Genomic DNA, 12,518 nt, shown 5'->3' with positions numbered 1-12,518 from the left:
ATAAAATAATAAAATAACAAAATAATAAAATAATAAAAATAAAATAATAAAATAATAAAATAATAAAATAATAAAAATAAAATAAAATAATAAAAATAAAATAATAAAAATAAAATAATAAAATAATTAATAAAATAGTAAAATAGTAAAATAATAAAATAGAATAATAAAGTAGAATAATAAAATAAAATAATAAAATAATATTAATACCGTATTTAAGAGTGAATTTATTCATAAGGCTCTCCACCCAATTCCCCACCCCGCTTCTTTTTTCCCTTTCCAATGACAAACCAAGTTGCTAGGCCTCAACGAGGACGCGAGCCAACGCGGACCAGCAGCCTCCTCTTCGGAAAGCGACGGCGACGCCTGGCGGGCAGAGGAGGGAAGGAGAGGGGGCGTGGCTTAGCCTACCGCCGCCCTCCCATTGGCCGGAGCCTCCCCTTTGTTCTCCACCGCCACGCCCGCCGTTGCTAGGCGACGGCCCAAACAAAAACCCGGCAAAGCCGCGATGGCAACGCATTTCAGCTCGGGGCAGGTGAGAAAGGGGGGCGTCCCCCAATCCCCCCCCCGACCCCAAATTTTGGGGTGGGGGGGGGATTAAATGCATGATGAGGGTGGGAGGAGGCCAGCATCAGGGCAGAGGGGGAGCCTCCCTGCCCCATAGCACCTGCAGATAGGTTGGACTACAACTCCCATCGCGAGTTTGGAGGGGCAGAGAAATGCTGGGGACTACAAATCCCATGCAGCGCGACCCCTAGGGAGCGCAGAAATGGGAGGGGGGAATTCTACAGGAGGGATCGTCCCACCCCCACCCCCACACCCCCACCATTTTAACCTCTTGATCGCAAATTCCAAGGGGATCAAAAGTTTTTTTTTCCAATACAAAGAGAATAAAATAAAATATATTTTTTAAATTTTTTATAATTTTTTATTTTGGTTTCTCATATATACATTCACAATTATATGATCTCATAACTGTTATTAATAATATGTATTTGTAACAATTTTTCTCCCCTACAGTTGACAATATAATTGAAGTTGCTTTCTTACCATCCCATAAACCCATCTTATTTTACAACAATCCTACTTCTTCTTCCTTCCCTCCCTCCTTCCTTCCCTCCCTCCTTCCCCCTTCCCTCCCTCCTTTCTTCTCTCCTTCCCTCCTTCCTTCCCTCCTTTCTTCTCTCCTTCTCTCCTTCCTTTCCTCCTTCCTTACCTCCCTGCTTCCCTCCCTCCTTCACTTCCTCCTCCCTTTCCTTCCTTTCTTCTCTCCTTCTCTCCTTCCTTCCCTCCTACCTTCCCTCCCTCATTTCCCCTTCCCTCCCTCCTTTCTTCTCTCCTTCCTTCCCTCCTTCCTTCCCTCCTTTCTTCTCTCCTTCTCTCCCTCCTTCCCCCTTCCCTCCCTCCTTTCTTCTCCCTTCCCTCCCTCCTTTCTTCTCTCCTTCCCTCCTTCCTTCCTTCCTTCCCTCCTTTCTTCTCTCCTTCTCTCCTTCCTTTCCTCCTTCCTTCCCTCCTTCCTTCCCCCCTTTCTTCTCTCCTTCATTCCCTCCTTCCTTCCCTCCTTCTCTCCTTCCTTCCCTCCTATTATTAAGTATTATTTACTTTTTTGGGGGAGTTAAAAATCTCTTTTCCTGCTACAAATCGACCCCCTTTCAGCCCCCCCCCCCAACAGGTTCTGCCCCTATTTTCATCCCGTTTTGGCTTGTTCCCACATTATACACACAAACCCAAGGATATATTGATGTATTAGATCAATATACAGCTCAATATAGAATAAATACATTGATATATCGATCGATTGCTTTCTATGTTTTCATTTCCCAACCCTCCCGCTTGGTTTTTCCAGTACGAAGATGCCTATAACCCACGGAATTTGCAAAGCTGGAGTCTTCCCAAGGTTACTAAAGTGGTGAGTCGCTTTGAAGATACCCACCCCCCCAAAAAAACCCCCTATTTTGGGTTCACACAATCGGCTAAATCCTGGATGTAGCCAACTGGGGTTGTCAGAACCCGTCCCATGGAGTTTGCTGGCGCTTCGCGTGTCCTGCGGGCTCGCAAATTTGGGGCAATGCTCATTGGCATTTCAGGGCATCCGAAAAATATTAGCGGATCTTCAAAATGGATTGAAATTCTAAATTTCCTCCTTTTGCTTGAAAAAAAAGGCTGCCCTTCCTTTCAAGTTTAGGCTGTGCTTGAATTTAGGGACCGAGCCCCCATTTTGAGCTTTGAAACCGCTGCAGTCGTTAAGTAAGTCACTCAGTCGTTAAGTGAATCAGGCTTCCCCACCCTTCACTTTGCTGTTTGGAAGCTGTTTGGGAAGCCACAGCAACTATTGCAAATCGATGCCAGTTGCCAAACGTCCAATATTTGATCATGGTAAACAGTTAAAGAGTTGGAGGGGCCTTGGAGGTCATCTAGTCCAATGCCCTGCTCAAGCAGGAGACCTTCGTGGCTCAGTGGGGTCTTGAATTATGGAAAGGGGGGGTTGCGGCAGGATGTGTTTGGCGAGGGAAGAGAAAGGAGGAAGGAGGAGGAAGTAAAAAAGGAGAGAGAGAGAGAAAGAAAAAGAAAGAAAAAGAAAGAAAAAGAAAAGAAAGGGAGGAAGGAAGGAAAGATGGAGGGAGGGAAGGAGGGAAGGCAGGGAAGAAGGAAAGAGGGAGGGAGGAAGGAAAGAAGGAAGGAAAAAGGAAAGGCTGAAAGGAAGGAAAAGGGAGAAAAGAAAGAGGGAGAGAAGATAGAAAGAGGAAAGAAAGAAGGAAAAAGGGAAAGGACAGTAAGGAGGATGGAAGGAAAAAGAATGGAGGGAGAAAAGAGGGAGGGAGGACAGAAGGAAGGAAAAAGGGAGGAAAGGATGAAAGGAAGGAAAAGGGAGAAAAGAGAGAGGGAGGGAAGGTAGAGGAGGGAAGGAAGGAAAGAGGGAAAGAAAGGAAGGAGGGAGGAAACAATGGCTAGATGGAAGGAAGGAAAAGATGGAGGGTTGGATGGAAGGAATGAAAAAGAAGGGAGGGAGAAGAGGGAGGGAGGAAAGGAAGAAAGGAAGGAAAAGGGAGAAAAGAGAGAGGGAGGGAAGGTAGAGGAGGGAAGGAAGGAAAGAGGGAAAGAAAGGAAGGAAGGAGGGAGGAAACAATGGCTAGATGGAAGGAAGGAAAAGATGGAGGGTTGGATGGAAGGAAGAAAGGGAAGGAGGAAGAAAGGAATAAAAACCTGTACTAGGGATTCGGACCGCCGGACTGCCGAGCTTGCTGATCGACAAGCTCCATGTCTTAGCCACTGAGCCGCCTAGTCAGGACTGTGGCTGTGAGGGAAACGCTACGACGGACATAAGCGTGAGGACCAGTCCCTTTTTTTCAAGGCTGGATTGTAAATGTAATAATCTATAAAATAAATTATAAAGGTGTCACATTTGTAAAAAGTGTCTGTTCTCGGCCCTTGGTTCCACTTCTTGTGTCTGATTATATTACGTATTTTAATTGTTTATCCACTTTGAGTCAAGTTTTGTAAAGTTTCTCCCCCCCCCCCTAAAAAAAAAAAAAAAAAACGGGACGTACTTCGTATGGGGAAGAGTTTTTTTATGAGATTGTGGGCTTTTGCTTCTGGATGAATATGGATTCGTGTTAATAATGAACGGGGAGGTTTAAAACCAAGAGCAGGGAAAGTATTAAATCTTGCCCGATGAAATCTAATGGATGAGTGCATTTTCATTCTTTTTATTTTAAATTTTTTTTTTTTGAAAGGAATGTAGGCAGAGAAGAATAAGAAAGAACAAGAGTGGGATGTGAATTGTGTGCCTTAAATTATCAGAGGCATCTTCGAGGATTCATTTGCTAATGAATAATGCATTTCACATTGTTATTGGATTGTAATTCTAATTCTATTTTATTCTATTCTGTTCTGTTTCTATTTCTATTCTCTATTCTATTTTCTGTTTTCTTTTCTCTTCTCTATTCCATTCCGCTCCGTGCCCTTTCGTTCCACATTTCATCTGCATTATATCGTATTCTGAATTTTATCGTGTATTTTATCCTGTATTCTATTCTATTCTATTCAACTGTTCTTTTCTTTTTCTTTTCTATTTTTTCTCCATCTCCACCATCCTTCCCTTCTTTCCTTTTTCCCTTCCCTTTTTCCTTTCCTTTCCCTTCCCTTTCTTCTTTCCTTTCATTCTTTCCTTTCCCCCTCCCTTCCCTTTTTCCTTTCCTTCCTCCTTTCCCTTTCCTTTCCTTTCTTTCCCTTCTCTTCCCTTTCTTCTTTCCTTTCATTCTTTCCATTCCCCCTCTCTTCCCTTTTTCCTTTCTTTTCTCCTCTTTCCCTTTTTTTCCTTCCCTTCCCTTCCCTTTCTCCTTTCCTTTCTTCCTTTCCCTTCCCTTTCTTCCTTTCCCTTCCCTTTCTTCTTTCCTTTAATTCTCTCCTTTCCTTTTTCCCTTCCCTTTTTCTTTTCCCTTTCTCCTTCCCTCCCCTTTCTTCTTTCTTTTCATTCTTTCCTTTTTCCCTTCCCTTTCTTCTTTCCTTTCATTCTTTCCATTCCCCCTCTCTTCCCTTTTTCCTTTCTTTTCTCCTCTTTCCCTTTTTTTCCTTCCCTTCCCTTCCCTTTCTCCTTTCCTTTCTTCCTTTCCCTTCCCTTTCTTCCTTTCCCTTCCCTTTCTTCTTTCCTTTAATTCTCTCCTTTCCTTTTTCCCTTCCCTTTTTCTTTTCCCTTTCTCCTTCCCTCCCCTTTCTTCTTTCTTTTCATTCTTTCCTTTTTCCCTTCCCTTTCTTCTTTCCTTTCATTCTTTCCTTTTTCCTTCCCCTTCCTCTTTTCTTCCATCCCTTCTTGTTTTTCTCCCTCTAGCATCCTTCAGCCCGGGAAGGGTTTACTCAAATTATAGCAAATGACAGAGGCCACTTACTACCTTCCATCCCACGCTCTAAGGTGAGCATTGTCTCTTTTTCCTCTCCATGACCATTCGGATTTCATCCCTTAAACTGACCACCTGAGGTCTCACAACAGCCTTTAGCTCTTTACAGAATTAATCCAGTTTTCCTTGAGGCTTCATACAACACTCTAAACCCAGGTTTATCAAACACCGGGGCTGCATTCATGAGACATGCTGGGGGGGGCTCTCACATTCTGGATTAATAATAATAATAATAACAACAACAACTTGCAAATTGAGGTTGAGCGACTGTGGAAAAAGAAAAAGAAATCGTGTGTTGTCCCGATTGTAATTGGAGCCCTTGGAGCAATACCTAAAGGGCTACCTCACTATTTGGGAATTTTAAATTTATCAGACTTGAACATCCTGATTCTACGAAAAAACCCACCCTACTTCGAACAGCTTCTATCCTCCGACGTTCCTTTAACAGTTCCTAGGTCCTTGGTTAGGACTCGAGCTGTTGAGCTACCAACCAGCCCCCAAAGTCTGTGAATCTCACCAAAGATTAACCACGCAATAATAATAATTATAATTATGGCACAAACCAGCAGTGGTAATTCCAGTGGTAATCGGCACACTGGGTGCTATTCCAAAAGCACTGGAATTACATTTAAAACAGTTAAAAATTGACAAAATCACCATCAGTCAAATGCAAAAAGCCGCACTGCTTGGATCTGCACGCATATTACGAAAATACGTTACGACGTCCTAGGCCCCTGGGTGGGGCCCGACTAGTAAGCAATGCCAAATCCGGCGAAACAACTGGCCGCTGTGATACAATTGTATAATAATAATAATAACGGATTCGCTTAACGACCGGGTAACTAATTTAACAACTGCAGCTTCACTTCATAAGAGGCAAGGAAAGTTGTAAAATGGGACAAAACTCAAGAAGTGTCGTGGCCCGCCAGCAGCCAGTGAGGAGGGTTGGGGAGGAACCTGGGCCAGTCCTGGAGTCTGGGGGAGGCTCTGAGGAGGGCTCTGTGTCGGAGGCAGAGAGGGGGCCAGGGCCGTCCGACAGTTATCAGCTGCCTTCGGAGTCAGACATCAGTGAGGCAGAAAAACAGCTGGAGCCTGTTCCCAGTGTGCACATGTGCAGAGCTGCCAGACGAAGGGAACAGCTAAAGAACAGGGGTCGACTTGGGAGTAAAGCCACAGGTGGACGGTGAATGGCCCCTCCCAGAGGAAGTAAAAGAGGAGCGAAAGGGGAGTGGAGTTTGCAGGAGACCATTAGTTCGCTTAATTGGTTTGGGACTCCCCAAGGCTCCGTTTCTGACTTAGCGGTGTAAATCCTGGGCTCAATTGTCGTTAAGTCGAGGACTTGCAAGGAGTGAGAATGGAGCCCATCTTTTATCGTTGCAGGCAATGTCGGGCCAATGCCAAACACCGATTTCTCCTTTTTCGACAGGCTTCCCCTTGGGGTACCTATATGACCACTTGGGATATGCCCCTCAAAATCCCACCGGCCAAGGTCTCACTCACCTCCCGTTCTATAGACGCGGCCGCCCGGCTCACCGAATGGATGAATAAATCGGCAGCCTTAAGCCAAGCGTGCAACGGATTGTGTCCAGAAATTGTCGGCAAGGTAAACGGCAAAAGGAGAACATTTGTAGCTGTTGAGTTGAACGGTGGATGGAGGCTGCTTGGTGCTCTCTGAGCTTGGTGGTTTTGTTGGAGACGTTTCATGACCCTACTAAGTAACATCATCAGAGCTACAAGGGAGAGGGGTTTGCGAAGAGCGGGAGGGTCAAGTGGAGTCAACGAATGCTTGCTAAGTCATGGACTCCCTAGATAGGAGATAAGTCTAACGGTTCTCTTCCGCCCTGCAGCCCTCCATCCCCGTGATCAAGGAAGCCGTCTCTAACCACCCCCGGAACTCCGGGAAAACGTCCGAGCGTCCTGTCTCTTCCGGCAAGATGCCGGCCTTCGAAGAAGTCGGCTCCCGGGTAGGGGCGACCCCCAACGGCCCACTGTCCCGTCAGCCCGGCAGCATGGATCTCCGGCTGAAAGACGTCGGTGGGCCCAACGCCCAGGACGCCTACGAGTTGGAGGCCAAGCCGCCGCAGGAGAGGAACAGCGACGACATCCCGCTGTCGCGTCAACCGGGTTGCATGGATCTGCGTCTGAAGGACACCAGCCCCCAGCTGTCCACCTCTAACCGCCCCGGCTCGCGGGAGCCCACCCCGAGGCGGACGATCTCCGCCGAGGCCCCTCCGTCCGGCCGACCCCGGTCCCGGGAAACGAGGCCCAAAGGCTTAGGGACCCCCGACCATTTGTCCCCTTGCCGTCCGGGGTCTCTGGAAGCCAACCCTCGTCCGGGGTCCCTGCAGGTCAACCCTCGGGGTGACCGTTCGCCGGAGGTGTTGCCCCCAAGCCGTCCCCTTACGAAAAGCAGGCAGGGGTTAGAGGTGCCCCAAACGGGAGGTGCCGAAAGGAACGCGTTCCGACCCCTTTCCTCTACATAAATCTTCCCGGAAGGCCAGATTTAATAAAAGAAAACAAACAAACAAACAAAAAATCAATTACCAATGCTTAAAAAAAAAAAAGTGGAAGGCACCAGTGTGTTAAAAGCCTTTCCTTCTGTGTTTTTTCCCCATTTTTTTGTGTGGTTGTTTCGCGCTCGTCCTCGTTCAGTTCCGTCCTCCCACGCCTCGCCCCTCTCTGTCTCCAAAGTCCCGTTTGCGTCTTCGTAAATTGGCTGAGAGAGCCCACCCACCCCTAAAAATATATATGTATAGGGCCGGTTTTGCTGACTTGCGCCCCGCTTGTCCCCGTGCGCGCTCTGGGAAACGGGACGCCAGTGGGAGGTTCAACCATCCGTGGGATTACCAACACAAGTGCAAGGGTTCGAAAAGAAACCGAAAATCACAAGGAGTGGCCGGACAATGGAAGGGTGCAGTTAACACCGGAGGGTTTTTCCCCCCGCTTAATAATTAATAAAGGTAATTGGCCATTGAATTTGCAGCTGTTTTTCCTGATGGGAGGGGGGGGAAACTTGATTTAAGCTACGGTTCTAAAAGTTTTGCCTTTGACAGTCTCAGGATTTTCGATGACAATTAATTTTTGGACTATTAAAGAAACCTGTTTTAGCAATTCCCACCCGTTCGGCTTTGCAGATGCTCCACACACCTAGATCAAAACGTTTTTAAAAACATCAAAGAGCTTTTAAAAAAAATAAAAGGTTTTCGGATGGATGGAAGCTAAATCGAAGGGCTAGGAGAAAATCATCTGTCTATGGGATGAGTGGGAAAATAATTGGAGGGCGCGTCGTTATATTTTTAATTTTTTCCATCATTTAATTCACCGCCAAACGGGTTGATTCTCTGCCACCCGGCTGGAAAAATATTCTGCTTTGAGAGTTTGCAAGTGAATTAGGTAAAGGTTCCCCTCACATGTATGTGCTACTTGTTCCCGACTCTAGGGGGCGGTGCTCATCTCTGTTTCAAAGCCGAAGATCCAGTGTTATCCGAAGACGTCTCCGTGGTCATGTGGCTGGCATAACTCAACTCCCGAAACCGCACGGAACGCTGTTCCCTTCCCACCAAAGGTGGTTCCTATTTTTCTACTTGCGTTTTTTACCTGCTTTCGAACGGCTACGTTGGCAGAAGCTGGGACAAGGAACGGGAGCTCCCTCCGTTAACGCAATGCTAGGGATACGAACTCCCGACCTTGATCAACAAGCTCAGCGTCTTAGCCACTGAGCCACCGCAGCAAGTAAATTACTGCCCGTTTTTTAAAAAAATTATTTATTTAGTTTCATCTTTTAAGACGGTGTGGCAGGATGGCCAGCCAATAAATGTAATAAATAAATAAAATCCAAGAGAAGGAAACAAAAGTCCATTATTTGGAACCATGGACTCTTAAAATCGGTCCGTTTCTATGGCGATGCTGAAATCTGAAAAGACGCCCCTCGGATTTCAAAACCGCCCCATCAACGAAAGCAAACAAGTCGATTTTTCAACGTTTATTATTAACCGGAAAATAATCTTCATGGAGTGGGGGAGTGGGGGTGGACAAACCCCCCAAGAGAAGAGACTTCATTTCGGGAAAGGGGGCTGTGACAGCCAGCTCAACGTTCACAAGTGGAAAAGCAAAATCAAGACGGATATATTTACAGAAAACTAAACGGGTGGGTTATATTTTTGGGGGAGGGGAAGGCTTTTGACGTTGGCTCAAAAGCGACCAGGAACGATTAATCCAAACAATTAATTTAATTAAGGCCGAGAAAAAAAAAAAACTGCCCAAAATTTAATTGCAAAAGTAGGGGCTGTTCCTGACCCCCCTCCTACCGCCTTGCAAAGCAAAGTTTGCAAGATTTCAGCCTGCCTTCACACACACCCAAACACAAGTCCCTCCGAGCTCCGGGCCCACTTGGAAAAACAATAACCATAAAGCCAGACTGGAGGTTGTCAAACCAATGTGTGACTCTTCTGCGCCGGCTCGCTCTCAATGGACGGCGTTGTTCCTTTTGCGGAATGGGTGTGCGCCCACACATTCGTTTGCACGCTGGCCCCAGGTGGTTCTTTCAAAGGGGAAGATTGTTCTGAGAAAGCAGCGGAGAGTCCAAAGGGGCTCGCGTTCGGCCCGTGGGAGAATGTCAGTTTCGATAGCTCAGCCGTGTTTTTTTTTTCAAGCGGCGGGGTTTTAAGCCTCGGTCGGGGAGAAAGAGTAAAATTGTGGCTCTCTCGCGATGAAAAGAAGTGAAGAAAACTAATAATAATGAGAATGAGAAAGTTCCTACCAGAACCCAAGGAGAACGGTCTCCAACTGTGTAAAGAAAAACAATATATGTGAATTTGGCCGATTTCAGCCCCTTTCAATTATTTTTCTAATTAACAAGCCGAAGTCCTTGATTGAGCCCGATTTTTTTCGGGGGTGCAAAGTTAGAAAGTTGGGGAGCGAGCAAAGGGAGAAGCGTGTTTCGTATCTCGTCACATGGCCGCGATCCCAAGGGAAGAGAAAACCGTCAGGATGAGAACCAGTACACCTGACTGGTACAACTGGGGTATCTTGAAACCCACGCCCATGTCCCAGGCCTACAAAAGAGGAGACAAAGAGGGCGTCATAACACGAGGAATTAGAAGGTTAACCAGGGGGTAGCACCCATCGGACCTCTCCCAAATGCATTCTAACCATTGTGCAGGAAAGTAAGTAAGTAAGAAAGAAAGAGAGAGAGAGGGAAGGAAGGAAGGAAGGAAAGAAAGAAAGAAAGAAAGAAAGAAGAAGAAAGAAAGAAAGAAAGAAAGAAAGAAAGAAAGGAAAGAAAGAAAAAGGAAGGAAGGTAGGTACAAGGAAGGAAAAGAGGAAGGATGGAGAGATGGATGGAAGGAAGGTGGGTAGGAAGGAAGGTAAGAAAGAAGGAAGGAAAAGAGGAAGGAAGGAGATGGATAGAAGGAAGGTAGGTATGAAGGAAGGTAAGAAAGAAGGAAGGAAAAGAGGAAGGAAGGTAGGTTTGAAGGAAGGTAAGAAAGAAGGAAGGAAAAGAGGAAGGAAGGTAGGTATGAAGGAAGGTAAGAAAGAAGGAAGGAAGGAAGGAAAAGAGGAAGAAGAGATGGATGGAAGGAAGGTAGGTATGAAGGAAGGTAAGAAAGAAGGAAGGAAAAGAGGAAGGAAGGAGGGATGGATGGAAGGAAGATAGGAAGGAAAGAAAGAAGGAAGGAAAAGAATAAGAAAGGAAGGAGAGATGGATAGAAGGAAGGTAGGTATGAAGGAAGGAAGGAAAATCAATAGCCCTTAGACTTATATAACGCTTTACAGTGTTTTACAGCCCTCTCTAAGCGGTTTAGAGTCAGCCTCTTGCCCTCATCAATCTGGGTCCTCCTTTGACCCACCTCGGAAGGACGGAAGGCTGAGTCAACCTTGAACTGGTCAGGATCGAACTCCTGGCAGTGTGCAGTGATTTCGTTTGCAGAACTGGAGTTTAACTACGGCTCTTAAATAAATATGAACTGGCTCCTAAGTGTCTGAATTTTGGTCACGGGGATGCTGTAACGGTCATTAAGTGTGAAAAACGATCGCCCATCTGTTTTTTCAGTGCTGTTATAACTTCGAACGGTTGCTAAACCAACAGTTGTAAGTCGAGGACTGCCTGTAATGGCAAGTGGGAAAGACCTTGGGAGGCAGGGGGAAAAGAGGCTGCAGTCGGATAAGAGACAGCTGAGCCCTCAGTTGATAATGGGTAGAGAAGGAAACCCAGTTTCTCGGGCTGTAAAAGTGGTGGAGAATCATACATTCACGCAGGCAAGATTCTGTCCATGGAGCTTTCCCACAAAGTAGGACTAACTCAAATGCTCGCGTCCCCTCCCTGGTTTGCCCCGCGAGGCCGACATACTAGCAGTAGTATTGGTTGCTCAAAAGGCCGCTTACCAAATGCCGAATCCCATTCCAGGTGTGATAGGTCAGAGGGAGGGCCAAAGCAAACTTGGCAGAATAAATTAGAGCGGGTCCCAGGGAGAACGACTTAATCATATCCAGGTAGTCGGGAAACTGTCCAGGAAGAGCCAAGGCACTGACCGCAAACAGAGACACACCTGGGGAGGAAACACATCCAGTAGGAATAGGATACAGGTAGTCAGTCAGTCAGTCTATCATCTCTCTACCTACCGTATCTATCATTTGTTTGTCTATCTATCTATAGTATTTACTATCCATCCATCCATCCATCCACCTATCAATTTTTCTACCCATCCATCCATCCATCCATCATCTATCTATCTATCTATCTATCTATCTATCTATCTATCTATCTATCTACCTACCTACCTACCTACCTACCTACCTACCTACCTACCTACCTACCTACCAACCAACCAACCAACCAACCAACCAACCAACCAACCAACCAACCAACCAACCAACCATCTATTTTCTATTTATCCAACCATCTTTCTATCAATTTTTCTATTATCTATTTACCTTTCTATTTTTCTATATCATCTATCTACCTACCTACCTATCATCAATTTTTCTATCTATTACCTATTTATTTTTTATATCTATTTATCTATATCTATCTATTTTTCTATCCATCCCTCCATCTTTCTATCAATTTCTATCAATCAATCTATTCATCTATGTCTTTCTATTATCCATCCATCCATATTTCTATCAATTTTTCTATCTATTATCTTTCTATTTTTCTATATTCTATTTTTTTCTATTATCTATTTTTCTATATCTATCTATCTATCTATCTATCATCTATCTATCTATCTATCTATCTATCTATCTATCTATCTATCTATCTATCATCTATCTATCTATCTATCTATCTATCTATCTATCTATCTATCTATCTATCTATCTATCTATCTATCTATCTATCTATCTATCTATCTATCTATCTATCATCTATCTATCTATCTATCTATCTATCATCTATCTACTCTTTCTATCTGTCTGTCTGTCTGTCTGTCTCTCTACCTCTATATCTACAGTATTTCTATCTATCTTCTATCTACAGTATCTATCCATCCATACATCTTTCCTTGCCAATCAATGAGGAAGGAAATGATGAGGCACCTAGACTCATTCCCACGCCGGTCCCGCGGTGAGTGATGGACATCAACATCGGCAGGGTCCACCTAAAAGGAAGGAAAGGGGATG

General features: G+C 45.2%; 2 protein-coding genes across 2 annotated transcripts in view; one reads left to right on the top strand and one right to left on the bottom strand.

Moving 5' to 3' along the window:
• Nucleotides 1-469: 469 nt before the first annotated feature.
• Nucleotides 470-7,378, top strand: CFAP126 (cilia and flagella associated protein 126). The gene is made up of 5 exons (XM_032234289.1): nucleotides 470-535; nucleotides 1,847-1,909; nucleotides 4,829-4,909; nucleotides 6,322-6,498; nucleotides 6,743-7,378. The coding sequence occupies exons 1-5, from the start codon at nucleotides 509-511 to the stop codon at nucleotides 7,376-7,378; spliced, it is 984 nt and encodes a 327-aa protein (XP_032090180.1). The 5' UTR covers nucleotides 470-508.
• Nucleotides 7,379-8,862: 1,484 nt separating this feature from the next.
• Nucleotides 8,863-12,518, bottom strand: part of LOC116520136 (succinate dehydrogenase cytochrome b560 subunit, mitochondrial-like) — a 5,225-nt gene continuing 1,569 nt past the window's right edge. Inside the window, exons 2-4 of the mRNA XM_032234288.1 lie at nucleotides 12,435-12,496; nucleotides 11,280-11,443; nucleotides 8,863-9,949 (exon numbers count right to left, since the gene is read on the bottom strand). Of these exons, the coding sequence (XP_032090179.1) occupies nucleotides 9,845-9,949; nucleotides 11,280-11,443; nucleotides 12,435-12,496 (331 nt within the window). The 3' untranslated portion in view covers nucleotides 8,863-9,844. The remainder of the gene's footprint in view (nucleotides 9,950-11,279; nucleotides 11,444-12,434; nucleotides 12,497-12,518) is intronic.

Source organism: Thamnophis elegans, chromosome 17 (genome assembly GCF_009769535.1).
Source record: "Thamnophis elegans isolate rThaEle1 chromosome 17, rThaEle1.pri, whole genome shotgun sequence".
Taxonomy (NCBI): domain Eukaryota; kingdom Metazoa; phylum Chordata; class Lepidosauria; order Squamata; family Colubridae; genus Thamnophis; species Thamnophis elegans.
Note: the sequence above shows the minus strand (reverse complement) of the source record. Positions and strands in the feature narration are given on the sequence as shown.